The 15,229-nt window shown below is 37.3% G+C and overlaps 1 protein-coding gene across 1 annotated transcript in view; it reads right to left on the bottom strand.

Annotated features, from left to right (window-relative positions):
- Positions 1-2,153: 2,153 nt before the first annotated feature.
- Positions 2,154-15,229, bottom strand: part of NUP133 (nucleoporin 133) — a 30,583-nt gene continuing 17,507 nt past the window's right edge. The window contains exons 18-26 of the mRNA XM_066178762.1: positions 14,924-15,166; positions 13,596-13,729; positions 11,788-11,946; positions 10,246-10,381; positions 8,348-8,466; positions 6,815-6,895; positions 5,723-5,787; positions 3,525-3,613; positions 2,154-2,508 (exon numbers count right to left, since the gene is read on the bottom strand). Of these exons, the coding sequence (XP_066034859.1) occupies positions 2,372-2,508; positions 3,525-3,613; positions 5,723-5,787; positions 6,815-6,895; positions 8,348-8,466; positions 10,246-10,381; positions 11,788-11,946; positions 13,596-13,729; positions 14,924-15,166 (1,163 nt within the window). The 3' untranslated portion in view covers positions 2,154-2,371. The remainder of the gene's footprint in view (positions 2,509-3,524; positions 3,614-5,722; positions 5,788-6,814; positions 6,896-8,347; positions 8,467-10,245; positions 10,382-11,787; positions 11,947-13,595; positions 13,730-14,923; positions 15,167-15,229) is intronic.

Genomic DNA, 15,229 nt, shown 5'->3' with positions numbered 1-15,229 from the left:
AAGAATTCAAATGTGTACCTCCCCTACTTTGTATGCTCTCCATTGCTGAGAAAATTACTATTTAAGAAACAACATATATCTTTATTCGAGAGGAGCTATCCATCCCCCTTAGGCAGTTTTAACCCTCATCTTTTTTGTCACAAGTTTGTTTTTGTTACACTTAGAAACAACCTAGAGCTGTGGCATTTGCCACCTTCCATATGCAGTGGTAAATGAAGGCATCCTCCTGGAGCAGTAATCTGAGACAGGAGTTTTCTGCACCAGCACAGCTTATTACATAATGAAGCAGAGGACAGAGGAGGAATAGCCCTGAATCCCAGACTCTTCAAACTTTCCAACAGAATAGAGAACTAGTTCAACATTACTAGTACAAGAACATTAAACATCTGTTTAGACATGGAAGTTATTTTAATGAGGCTTTGTTTAAGTAAACTCATTGCAAGTAGCCTTCTGTTTTGGCAATAGTCAGATGGAAAGCCGTTGTACCAATGCCAAGTGCCTCCCAACCCAGCAGTAGAGTAAAACAGCTGAAAATCCTATACAACTCATCCTTTCCCAAAACCCTGGAGAATGCTTTTACACCAATCATGATAAACATGACCCAGCAGAGAAGCCAGGCACTTTGAAATTACAAGGGTGATCAGAACTGCTTGCACTTGGAGCAAGCTTTCCACGGCTTGCCCTGCTGCTCCCGACAGAATACAGAGATCTGGCCAAGAGTCTAGGAAGATATGAGATATCCCCAAAGTGATTTATGGTGGACAGTCAGTTAAAGAGATTCCTCTTTAAGCAAAATTTTAGAGTCCAGGAAAAGTTAAGGCAGAACATACTTTCAGAGGGGCCAGCAATCATTTATTCCATTAGTCTCTTTCTCCCAAAACCCTTCTACGTTTCTTGATGTGAAACCACCCTCCAAGTGACATTCAGGCGAACATGTGGAATTCCTCCAAGGCTTTCAATGAGCGACTCTTTTGAAGCCAGAGCTGGGAGTTACACTCACACTTCTCAGTCATGCAAGACTGCAGAAGAGCAAAGTTCGCTGCTTAGAACAATCTTAGAAGATGACTGCTAATGCATTTCTTTCCCATATTAGTTTGAACCTCTCTACATAAATCTATTCTTCCAAACATGTTCAGACTCTCACCCCAGCTTACTGTATTAGTACAGGGAGGAGGGGAAGCCACGGAAGGGGAGCTGTGCTTTTAAAACTAGAAACTGGATTCTCTTCAACCAATTTAACTTCTGACCTTCTCAGCTGTTAGATCAAGTTGTTGCAGCAGGCATGGAGCCAGACAAGTAAAACATAAGGGCGTGCAAGTTGCTCTGCAGTCAGCTTCTGGCTCTTGAGCTACATGCAAAAGGAAGGTGCAACAGATAAGATTGCAGTAACTTTCACTGAAAGACAAAATTCTGATGTTAATCAGAATAATTGAGAAATTGATTTATTATTCTTACGATTCCCATGTCAGAGATAACTAACTGGGGCAGTGGGGTTAAAAGGGAAAGAAGTAGTGCCTACCAGTAGAGACCAAGGCATGCAAGTAAGTAAGATCATGCTGTACTCCCACACTTTTGTAACTGCTTTCGAGGTTTCTTCTGAGCCTAGGCACAAGCAGTTGCTGTGAATGACTGCATGGTGAGCTGCTAATCCCATTTTACATGTATGCTAGAAATAGCTTAAAGGGAAGTTAAATGGATACAATACTAAAATGTTTGGAAAGAAAGTTTAATTTAACAGACATGAACTGAAAGAATGGAGTATTTACTGGACCAGAAGGCTTTGAATGAGAGCTGTGCTTTTTCCTCTGTCACAGACAAGCTGAGTGATCAGTGACAAGACAGTTATCCTTTTTGTGCAAGTAACCTTCGATGCAAAACTGAAATTACCCAGTTTCTACAGCAACAAGTGTTGTACAAGGAAAGAGCGGAGTTATCTGATAGAATAACCTGTTGTTGCCTAAGTAATGTACACAGTCACCCTGCATTAATGTGTTCAGTAATTTCTCTGAACTGAAACCACAGCCCCAGTGGTGACAACACAAGTTTCCTGCCCTCTGCAGTGGGTCCCTGCATCTCACCCAGCATATCTGTGTATCCTTGAGTCTCAGATAGGACACATTCTAATCAAGATACAGAACAAAACAACAACTTCATGAAAGGCACAGAAAACAAAAACTTTATTTTTACTACGCCTGAAAACACAACTCAGCGTCCTCTGACTAAAGCATCAATGTTTATGCATTTAAGACCAAGTGTATTACTCATACAGACTTCATCACAAAGTTTTAGCAAAAAAACAAACAGAATATAAAAAAAGTAAACATATATTCAGAAGTTCCTTAGAAAAAATATTTTAAAATCCCACTGAGAATCACGCTTGTCCCTGAACGTAGAGTTCATAGTTTGCTTTCAACACAAATTCGAAGTAAGCGTTGTATTTCAAGTTGCCGAGTTCGTTTGCTTGAAGCAAGTCCTTCACCTCTGGTAAATACTCACTTAGCTGAACTCCTACAAAACAAAACCATTTATTACAACCCTGCTTAAAGTACTTTGCATCAGCAGTTAACACTATTTTTAAGTACACACCTGTGCCTGCCTCACAGCTAAATTACTTTTTTGGAATTGGGAAGCTCTGATTCTATTATACACATCAAAAAATACAATAAAGCTTAAACAGCCTGTAAAACAGAGTTAATTTTTTTTTAATCCAGAGTTCAGCAATTTAATGATTAAACCCAAAATTCAAGTCTTTACATAACACTTCACCAAAATAAAAATAAGTAATAAATAAAAGAAAGGAAGGAAAAAAGAAAGCTCAGTCATACAATAACTATGAATCAGCTGCAACAGTTCCACCGTAGGGTGTGCAAATCTTACAAATGCAAGGAAATTGGCACAAAATTGGAACTGTTCTGAAGAACTTAAGTTTTGTCTTTTTCACATGAAGCCTTATGTGTTCTGCAAAAAGTTCCTATGCAGTAATATTTAAAACAGGCTTTGACTCTCAGTTGGTTCCCTTCTCTCCCTCCCTCCTCCAACTGTAAATTCCATGGCCATAACTTCCTGTAGTCAACTTCAAGTGGAGAATGGGAGGTGTATTTTTTCGTTTTAGCTTTTGGAGAGGGAAAACAAAAGCAAAAAAAAAAAAGTGGTTAAAATAGATTGAGTTCTACTGAGTGACAGTCAATTAGTTATTATCCTGTATCTTACAGAAGAGACATTTACCTCCAGAAGACCTACTTTACTGTACAGTAACCAACTGCTAAAAATCTGTTGAGTGCCCTACTCAGCAAATAACTTACAGATACTGAGATTATAACCAAGGAATCTGCTTGTCTTTTATCCCCCTGAACAGTCTACAGAGAAAGAATTAGCTCCAGATGATTTTAACTGCCTAGTGGAATGAATTCTTTATTACTCTGAGAATTTAATAATGCTACCTTTTACATATTAGTGTTGATCTTAAGCAGCCTTTGAAACAACAATTTCAAGACATTAAATTATATTAAAGTACTAGACTTTACCTTCTTTCAATAGCTTCTGCAGTATTTTCACAAATATACTATCTTTAGATGCTTCAATTGGATCATCTCTACCATCTGAACAGGACCATCTGCAAGTCAAAGAATAATTTCGGGAAAGAATTACACAGATGAAATAAAAGGAAAACTAACAACATTATTTCTTTGATAAAATAAAATATTATCCACTGAGATAAGAACTACCTATTCTCAGTAATTCTATTTTACAACAGAAGAGATGAAACTGTAGATTTTTTTATTTTTTTTTTGGTAGAATAAAGCAAGAGAAGCAATTCTCCAACACAAAAAAAAAAAGTCAAAACAAAACAAAAATCAAGCACTGAGAAAAGAAATGTGGAAAAATTTGCAAAATCTAAGTTGCAGGCCTGTAACAGCACACACAGTGACAAAACAAATAGTTTATCTACTTTGTGATTAAACATGAAGACTCGTGAATACCAGTCTCATCTGTGATACCAAAAAATCCCAAGCAGGTTTTTCTAAGAGGAAGATTGTTTTAAATGACAATTTTTCATCCTTGCAGAGCTTTATACGCACCAGTTTGAAGTCAACATCAACCTAACTTGTTTTGCTGTGGTTCTAACCTTTCAGTTGTTAAAATTTCCTGTTGCATGTGCTAAGCTGTCAGACAAAACTGGTGCTCATATCACTCTCTAAACTACCATGGGCTCGTGGTACATGCTTGTAACAGATCTGGACCTGGATCCAGAAGCTATTATTGACAAATCCTCTGTACTTCACTGGTTTTACCCTGGATGTCTCTTCAGCTCCTAAATGTCTAGGATTACATCTTTAATTCCACTGGGAAGAATGTAAGGAACGGAGGGAGGGAAGGGGGATTTTCTCCCCTTGGGCACAGAGCAGTATAGTGCATCTGGAGCACACTCAGCAAGGCTCTCCATCCTACCCAACAACCTTACCACCATCTGTAGCCTTCAAGTTAGAAACCACAGGCCATCCTTAAAAACAGGTACTGTCGCATCTTGAATGTTTACTTTGCACACAGATGGAAGATAACACCACCTCTCTGTAAGCCTTTGTGAGCCCTGCTGGACTGGAAACTCAGCTGGGACACCAAGTTTTCTACTCTGGTTAGCAGCCAGAGTCGCCAAAATCTTGTCAGCATAGTACGTGTTTGAACCATTAAAATACCACATTCAAAACCCCGTGCTTGTCCAGGGTAGATAGAACATAAACAAATAACTGGACTGGTGCCATGTAGGAGCTCTGAATTCTTCTGTCTTTAAAATAAGAGGAAAGGGAAACACTTGGAATAGTGTAAACCTCTTTCTGCTTATTTGTGTTATATGTGGACATAACTTAGTCAGGCAATTAAGAATTATTTCCTAGACACCACTGCCCTTTGGAATTTATCCTATGCATAAGTGTGAATCCAAATGCTGCTTATTTCCATTTTAATCACAAATGGCACAGTGCATTTGGAATGTATTCTCTCCTCATCTTTTCTTCCTTAGGTCCCTCTTGGAATATAGGTGGGAGTTAGGAAAGTAGGAAGACTTCTGAAAGTTGGAAAGGAGAGGGAGGAAATGCCATTTGTGTTATTTAACCTGGGAGAGAACAGTACCACTGTTTGTTGAGAAGATTCTTGTGACCAATTGGACCCTGCCTGTATTTGGTTTTGAACATTCCTAAGACTGGCTTTTCTAAGCACTGTTTAGGTTTTGATCTCTTACAGCCAAGAATGCAGTTTAAACTCAAAAAAGTCATGAAATTGCCAGTGAGATTCAATAGCAAAACCTGAGTGAAAAAAAAGCTTGCAGGAGCGATCTCTGCCTATGTTATCGTATTAAAAAGCTTCTATTTGAGATGCTTCAAAGGCAAAAATCCCAAAACCAAACCAAACCAAACCAAAGCTTAAAAAGGTTCAGCATGGGTCACTTATTTTACCTCAGGAAAGGGTTCAAGAACAAAAGCTGCATGGGTTCATTTCTGTGTCAGGTGCCAGGACTGCACAGTAGGTTGTCAGTGAGGTAAACCAACAAAGTACTGCAGATTTTTTTTGCTGTGGTTTCACTTTACCAATAAGACATTCTGAGCAGTCACATTATACTTTACTAACCTTATCCTGTGAAATTAAATATTTTTGGTAAATTAGAGAATAGTACACTAAAATATAGTTCTGGAAAAGCTGTGTCTCAGTAACTTATATTTATACATACCCATCTCTTTGGAGAGCCTTACAGAGAATTTTAAGTTTAAGATCATTTACATCCACTTCTTCTTCCTTCAATTCATATAAGGAGAAAAGACAGGCAAATTAAAATTTTAGGGTTTTTTACAAAGAAATAATCACTCTGTCACACAGATTACACCAAGGAATTAGATTCTTCAATCACCAAGCATCATTTTTAACATATGTTGTTTTAACAGATGATCTGATTGGACTGTTGAAATACCAAACTCTGTTTCCATTTGAAATCACAGATTCAGACTTTCTACATCACCACTTGACTGCTGAAGACCAACTAATACAGTTTGTAAAAGGCATATTTTAAAATACCAATTTGTAAAACGTTGTATTCTAGGCAAATTTTATTTTTACCATGTGCTAAATGAGGAGTGGAGTCAAAGTTCTTTTTTCAGTATGGCCAAGTTAACTAACATGCATTAGGTGTCCACATTAGGATATATGTTTTGTGAATATATTAGTAAATGTTTTCATATACATTTGATTTGGAAAGGGTAGTTTCTTCATGGCACAGAAACCACCACCTCTGACTTGTGCTGAATAGTTCTACGCAAGTTGTTAGAAACTTTCATATCTCTGGGAAAAAAAAATTGAAATTGCATGGGTTTAGAGTAGTATTTATTTTATTGAGATGACAAAAAATACAGTTGGAAAAAAAGCAGATGGCAAATCTCTGGTTCAAAGCTATTTACATGTTGGAAAGCGGTGACTATCCTACATTACCTCATGACAATCAGTGAAACTGTCCAGAGGGAAGACACAAGAACTAAACTACTGAAAACAGTTTATCTTTGTCCTATTTGGAGACAGCCTGTAGGGAACAAGGCTCTAAAAAGAAACTATAGACTATAAATGGGAAGTGAAGATGAAGAGCGTAATTTTTCTTAAATCATCTAAACCACATCTGGCAGTATGTCTCCAGTGACTTGAAAACAAACTGAAAAAACATATCAGGGGTTGCTTTAATTACCATACATTAAGTTAATATGTAAATTAACTACCCTAACTTTAACAGTAATAAAAAAAGTCTCTAGGTTAGAAATGCTTCAAAAAGTTTTCCTACCTCATCAATATATTCCAGCAGGTCGAGTGCTTTCTTGAAGTCATATTCATTGGCTCTTCTGTTCTCATCACATATGAACATCTATGAAATCAGAGAGAATTAACATGGACAATTATTTTTAGCCTACAAACATAATCGGTATCAGGGACAACCCACTGTGGGAAGACCACCACATATTTTCTACTTGCATGACCTTCTCATGAAAATATGTCTTGATTCAACTGCTAGTATTTTTATAGTAAGGAATATACTTAAGGTTTTAGAGCAGCATTCCATCTACGTGACAATGGTCTGTGGACAAATGATACTGGATAGAAGGCTGCTGGGTTTCAAATTTAAGTGCCATTTAAGGCTGTAACATTCCTGGACTACTGTAGCCAGAGCTCAGCTCCACAAATAAGCTCTCTGAATTATTTTGGTAATTAAACTCAAAGCAGCACTTCAGCACATGCGTTGCCTTTCACCCCTTTAAAACAAGTTCCCCTCAGTATTTCGTATCCCCCAATAATAAATTAGTACCTCAAAGAAAAATTAACATCAACACTCTTTTAATTTACACTTTCTGAGTTTCATTTTTGCATTGCAAGTAGCAAGCATTAACACTAGTTTAACAATAAGAGAATTCAAAAGGAAAACTGTTGTGGTGCTAGCACTTGCCAAGTCCTGACTGACACTTTCCTACTCTTCCCTAATCCCACAGATAGCCTTAAAGACACAGGTAAGAACTTCACAATCTGCTATTAGCACAGTTCTAGAAAATGAGGAGAATGTAAACAAGCATGCTTGTTTACATGCTAGCTCTCGATTTTCCACAGGATTACAGAAAAACATAGAAAAATTGACACCCAGACATAAGCGACTTACAATGTATTGCTGTTATTCATGGAGTATTTTTTGTGTGCATCACTGGATGGTAAAAATATGTGGCAAACAAGGCAGAATAAGTAAGGTTACTGGCTCCTGGCTGATACCAGAAAGGAGTGTGAAAAAGGAGTCAGCACTATTACTTATCCCAGGGCTGGAACAGTTCAAATTTTTGTTTCACTATGGGTTAGATTTTCGTAAAAGAAAACAAAAGTACAAAGACTTCCGGTGACCAAAAGCCTCTTCCTGCTTCTAGCACTTTCTTTTTCTATCTTGCAGCATCCTTCTCCACTAAGGTGGAACTGTTTGTTCATTCTGCCTTCCAAGTTCTGCCCTACCAAGAATGTAAAGGAAGGTAAAAACTGTCTCACATCCAAAAACTGGTTTAGACCAGTAAATCAACTTCTGGCACTGATCTGATTTTCTTTTTCTCCTAGCACCACTCCAAAGCACATATTCAACAGGAAAAAAAAACCAGGACTAAAGCCTTCATTCTGATGTTTGCTGGTAGAAATGAAGCCAAGTTAAACTAATCCATACATCAGATCTTTAGGTGCTTAGCAAGTCATAGAAGGGATAAAGGCAGCTGTGACCTTCTCATTTATCACAAAGGGGCAGAAAACATACTGGAAGTTTTCCTGTGTAATGAAGAAAACATGAGACACTTACATCAATGAGCTGAGATGCAGACAGCACTGGCATATCATTGAGGTTCAACTGTTTCTCTGCCAGGAGCTGTTCGGGAAGTGTCTCCTGATGTAACAAAAAGCGCTCCTGCTCTGATATTTCTTGTAGTCATTTAAGGAAATGAATGTTTCATGTTATTAAGATGTAATAATAAATTCTGTGGCACAACAATAGCTGTCAAGTCACAATATTATTCAAGCCTACAAGTGTTTGTTATGAAGCGTTCTATTTGGACTCTCATCCATGGTCCCAAAGCACAGAAATACTTCCACTTCAATACTGCCATCCCAGGGAACTAGTTCTTACTTTCCACTCATGTTCCCAGTGTAATGAAAATGCACAACTCTAATTTTGTCTCAAAACTCCAAAATTAATACTGAGGATTGGATGGAAGCTGTTGCACTATGCAGGAAAATGAGCTGGTTGCAACTTTAAGGAGCTGTGCCATGGATATGTTCCATCTCATGAACTGCTCAATTTTTGACTGTTTTATACTTGCCAGGACAAGCTGCTTTAGGATGAGAAACCTGCTAGTCTGAGACATTCAAAATGGAATAATACCAACCACACTACATGAACCCTGCCCTTCCCACCAATTTCCACTGCATGTTAGAATAGGGAAAATAATTCTGTGAAGCATTTTACCTGTTTAGAGTAATAAGCAAAATGTGGAAGAAAGAATTAATCTTTCTTTATCAACAAGAAAGTGATATACAAAGAGTTAACATTTAAAAAAACTACATCACGTGTCACACAGAAATGTGTAGCAGAATGAAGTCTAGAATAAATTTTGGGAGTCCTCTAGCCATTGAAATAAAGCTTTGATTATCTCATTTGTCATTTTTAAATTTTCCTATTTAAAGGTGAGATTCCTCACATCAGCATAAGCATTTTCACAGTGATAAAAAAAAAATAAACTTCAAGATTTCATGCAATGCTATGCAACGTAAAAGGCAGATAATACATTATTATTATGAGCTAAAAATAATTTTTAAAACCTACTTAGTTAATCTTATTATTACCAAGCTTTTTCAACAGGATTAAAGAACTATTCATTACATGGATGAATAAATACTCAGACAAACAGAAGTAAGCTTAGCAGCAACCCAGAGTCATATTCCAAAGCTTCCCCCTGGTGGCCAGAATCCTTTAACCAGTACTGCAAAATTGCTTTTTCTCAAACTCACAGCACATGTACTGCACAAACAGTATTTTCCAAAGGGATAGGAATGGCAGAGCAGTGGAACCATTGCATTTGGTAATGAATTTTCCTGTTCACATCATTTCAGACAGAGTACAATGAAACACTGTCATGGTAACTTTCCTAGATACAGAGCACAAAAGCCTGAGAAAGCACTTCTTGATCACAACTGTATGCATTTGCAATTGCATTACTGCACTACAACACAGTTACAAGATTTCCTTGTACAGACTAAGAGCCTCAGGACTTGAGAAGAATTCAAAAGTTAAAGCCATTCTATAAATGGGATCTAAGAAATTAATTAATTTTTACCTTGCATCTGAACTATAAAATGCAGATTCGTTAAAATACATTCAGTGTGAATGGTTGACAACTCTCAGCCACTTCTCAAAGTACTACAGGTGCAGCTTGTTATTTTTACCATTACATGTTAGTAGAAAAAGCAGAAAGGTACAAATTTGCCATGCTAACTCACACAAGAAAGTGAATATTGAGGTTAGTGCCTCATGCTGTCTTCCTTGTGCTTCCTAAAATGAGCAAAATCATCAGCCCATTTATCCTTACCACACTAAGTCAGCAACCTCAACATAAAAAAATCAGCAACCTCCAAAATTAATGGGATTCTAATTCAGTAATTTAATAAGTTTTTTCTTCACTTTGTCCTGTTTTTATTTCCTACCTTCTATCTTCTCCTGTAGTATGTCTTCTGAGAAGTCTGATGCCAGGGCAGCTAATTTGCTCAAGCCAAGAAGTGTTTTCTTCTTTGCAAAGTATCGTGTCTCCATATTTGCTAAAGTCTGCAATGTTCTGTGAGCCTACAATTAATAAAGATGTTAGAAATCAGTTTTGTAAATTAGGATCAGAAGGTTAACAGACATGAATTTTATCTGAACAGAAGTCTCACAGCTATTTATTGTAATACTATAACCCTTAATTTTAGAAGTTGTACAATTTGCACAGTGAAACTCTGCATTACGCTCTTCAAGAAGAGGCTCTCTCCTTCAACAATATATTTGAAAAAACTTTTCATTGCTAATCAAAAAAAACCTACCTCATTCTGAAAGGATAAATTGCAACTTCATACATTGTATCTTTAGGATCTAATTCAATACTTTGCAATAAAAGTCAGGTAAATATGTTTTGACAGAACTTTTTCATGCACTGACTTACCTGTTAATTCGGGAATTTGAAAAAACAGAATCGTGTATAACTGCTGCAGTAACCAAATACAAAGCCAAGAACTTGTGTATCAGATAAAAGAAATAGTTTCTGAGCACTTACTCAGAAATGAACTATCTATACTGAATTAACTGTATATTTTAGAATCCTTACCCCTTCTTCAAAGTGCTTTGCCATGACATAGAAAACCTCAATTGATACAAATGGAATATTACAATATTCTCAGAGTGGTTTTTGTTTGTTTTGGTTGAGGTTGGTGGGTAGGACTTTTCTGTTTGTTTAAGAGGGATATGGCATTATGAACCCAGAATTTGGAGTAGGATAAATATTTCCACGGGTTTTATGCTCAACAAATGTGCATGTGGATTCAAAGAAGCCATTTTTGATTTGAAATACTTTTAACTGTTAAATGAAATGCATTTTTAAGTCCAACAGAAGGATGAAAAGACTGATCAGCAAGAAGAGGGGATGTAACTGGAAAGCCCAGAAGGCAACAAAAGATCATGTCTAAAAACAATGTCACATTGATCTATCCACATGCACATTTGCTATTTAAAATACTTTAAACTATGAATGTAAGTGATTAAAATTATCAATAGCTTTTTAACTTTCATGATACCTCCAAATTCCTTAGCTTTAACATGTTAGTCTTGAAAGAGAATTTTCAGGTTTTCCCTGGCTGGATAATATTATAATGCTATTGATACTCACTATACATCCCCAATGCCACCTAAGTAGTGATCACGTAGCCAAACCAAACTTCCTTGACAGGAAGTACCAGCCACCAGCCAGGGATGAAAAACAGCCCTAATTTCCACTATATGCTGCAGCAGCCTACATGAGATACCAGATGGTGCCTGAAGGGAGGCTTTCAGTACTCCAAAAGTACCAAATTAATTATCTGCCATCTTTCCCCTGACTCATCTGGATAAGCTGTCTTTTGATGGGGAGGAGTCATAACTTGGTAAATTACCCACTTGAATATGCACCTGACCTGTCCAACATATGGTATTTCCATTTGGCTGTATTTAAGAAACCCCACCTTTTGCAAATCCTGGCTATTGATGTCATGTAACCAGCTCAGATGTTCATGTGCTTGCAAGAAACTGGCCAGCTGTCCATGCTGAGCAATAGGCTGAGATAACAGCTTTCCTCGCTTTCCTTTTTCCAGATACCAGCGAAACAGGAAATCTGAAAAGTTCTGAACACAACAGAAATATTAACGAATTTTAAAAGTTACATTTCAGTATCTGGTTTGCCTTCTAAATGCTTTATAAAATACAATTGGTAAGAAAATAGTAAAAACCTGCTTGAAAAAGCCAGACACACACACACACACCACAAAATACAGTATTGATAAAAATCCTCATAAGAGTCCTGATAGAAAGTGTTTAAAGCATTCATGATGCTGATAACACACAGAATCCTTCAATTAAAGCAATGTTAAGTGCCAAAAGTAAATTCTTCATATTAATATAGGAGCAGGTATCACATCAATCACAATTCTTCTCATCTTGTTTTCATATCTGTTCCTTTGCCCTCTTTGAAACTCCATGCTTGCTATTTCCTTTCATAAACAAGTTTACTTCAGCTGTCACTGTTTTTTAAACATTCCCTCCTCCCTCCAAGTTAATCTGCAACTTTCCTTCTCTCAAGCATTGTTTAAGAAAGCCTGTCTTTTTAAGAGAAAAACCACCCTATTTTATCCTCAAAAACTTCAATGTGAAATAACTAATCAGGATTTCAGTTGGAGATTTAAGTTAGTTTCTTCAGGACAATAGTAGAGTAACATTAAATTTAATTGTATTAACAGTTTAAAAAATGTAGTCTGAGGAGGCCATCAGTCTGACTATCTACCCATTAGATTTATCTATGCAGCTCTACATTTGCCACAGTAACTTCTTTTCAGGAAGTTTTACATTTCCCCTTTAAAATAAAGCATGTGAAGAGGGGAAAAAAAAGATAATTTACGCCCTTTGAAAGTCAGGCTGAGTATTTAAGATGCACTATTTAGAAAGTTTGCTATAATCTCTGTCTATTACTGATACTTCTGTTTTATTTGTTATTGGGACAACCTTTATGTACTCTCTTTACTAGGAAGCACGTAGACTGCAGGCTTTCTCTTTCTCCAATATTTGTGGAAACCTAAACAAATTCATCTCACCAATTCTCACATTAAGCCCCTTTTGTTCCAGCCACACACACTTCAAGTAATCTCTACCACCCTTTCCTTAAGCTTTCTAATATTTCAGCGCACTTAATTTTTACACTAGATTTTAACAGACAGTGGAAAAACTGTCCAACAAACATGTAGCAGGACAATGCAAAAAACCCCAAAGCAGCCCTACCCTTCTACTCTTCCTAACTACTTTTATATTTATACATTAATTACTTTTCTAGTTATTTATACATTTAACAATTTCATCTCTTTTGGAAATTACCCTCAATTTTATATTATGTTAGTTTAATAAAACAACAGTGTAATGACAAGAGCACCTGAGTGAAGAAAAAGTCACAAAATGCTGAAAAATGTTAAGAGTGGGAAAACATCTCTGGGGCACAAAAAAGTCCCATGAAAAGGCACTGGCCACACAGGTTGTACCTTTATTTCTGCTGGCTAGCTTTGCCTTCCCCATGTAAAATACTCCCTTGAATATTTCACAGTGAATATTGACTTCAATTTTCCACATTACCCCTGTCTGTATACGTAATTACATACACACTAAAAAAAAAAAAAACAAACAAACAAAAAACAGGAAAAGAAACCCCAGAAAGAAATAATAAATTTTGCAACATTTCAGATGCAAACTTATTATAAAACACTAGCTAAAGGAAATAGAAGAGACTTGCCTGATCTGCAAACTGAGTCATGTAGCGTTGTAATCTGGCCTGGTTGTCTGTCTGCTCACACATTTGCACCAGGATATCAAAGTCGCAGTACTTCTCTGCTAAAGCAGCTGCCAACTGGTACTGTCCCAGGGAAACTAAGCAACCAAGAAAAAGAAGTTTTATCAAACAAGCTCACCTTTGTCTGAGACCAGAAGAATGAAAACAAGTTTCAAGTGCTGCCATTGAGGAGATATTCACACATTCCCAAAGGAACACTCCCCTCCTGCATACATCCCCGTGCACATGCATGCTGACAGACCTACCACCTCTGTCACACAGCACAAGCGGGGAAAAAGGGAATACTAAATGGCACCACATCTTCTATATCCTCTGGAAGTTAGCATCATCTGCTATTTGCACTGGGGGAGGGAATTCCACCCCTGACTTAACATCTACAGTAACAGTCACTTAAATACACAAAGCAAAAAAGCAGCAGCCACAGGCTTTTGAAAAAGAACAAGACAAATAAGGACAATTGGGCTTCCATTAAAGAGAAACTACTTAGACTCTTTCTTTTCATTCAGTTAAATATGTAAGAGTCGGCAGAAGACTTAGTTTTGTTTTTAAGGAAATATGAACCTTAGATTTAACATAATGATATAAAACGTATTTACAAGCTAACAGAGCCCATGAACGTCAGGAAAATGGGCCATGATAATTTTATGAAGCTTTTTCTAAGAATGCTCAAAAATTATCTTTAGGTTGTTCTACTTATATAATTTACTTCAGTAAAAAAATCAAACTTTCCCAAGTTACTAAAATACATTTACAACAACTTATTTCCATTTTAAAAGGGAGCTTTCCTATGGCTTACTCATTCAGGACTTGACCGCATCCAACACATTAAACAATGGGTAAGATTATTAAATAATCGGTATTCAAAAAGTAACTCTTCACTGATAAACACCAAACAAACTTTTAGGCATATAGGTTTATCTCGACTTGCAACAATATAAACATTTAGAATCCATTTACAGGCTACTTTCTGCCAGGCAGCCCAAGATAAGATCCTGCCAGAAAAATATAACAAGCAGAAGACAAAAATTCAAGCACCCAGGTGTCTAATAAGAGGTATACACATGGAGCGCAGTCCTGGATGCTAACCTGTAATCTGTTTTTATTTTGTAATTATCTCATTAAATCGTAAACCAGACATTTGTACTCTGAAAGCAACTGTGCAAAGCAACCAGGATTCATACCCAGATGCCATTTACTCTAGCAAATCAGCACCATTTCCTCATGGAATGGACCATTTACCCTGCGCGTTCAAGAACACGGGGAGCACTCACGGAGAGGGGACAGGAGCTCAGATCTTTTCTGGACATATTCCATTTCCACACTGCTGTAGCGCTCCTGATCAGCCAGACGATCCACAGACTTCAGCTGAGCAACGTAGCCATCCAGGAGGCAATCCAGGAGCGCCACCAGCTGCTCGGTCACCACGCTGCGGAGGTTGCTGTCCACCTGGGGGTACACTACCTTCAGGATGATCCCATGCTGACGCGCTATGGCCGCGCGGAGGCCACTGGAGGCTTGGGAAAACAACACGGGGAACGTTAAAGCAATAATCTAATCACCACAGCAATCCACACCAC

This window comes from Chamaea fasciata, unplaced genomic scaffold (genome assembly GCF_029207755.1).
Source record: "Chamaea fasciata isolate MVZ Bird 193981 ecotype frontalis unplaced genomic scaffold, bChaFas1.0.hap1 SCAF_3, whole genome shotgun sequence".
Classification (NCBI taxonomy): domain Eukaryota; kingdom Metazoa; phylum Chordata; class Aves; order Passeriformes; family Sylviidae; genus Chamaea; species Chamaea fasciata.
The sequence above is the reverse complement of the archived record's forward strand: the minus strand, read 5'-3'. Positions and strand labels throughout refer to the sequence as shown.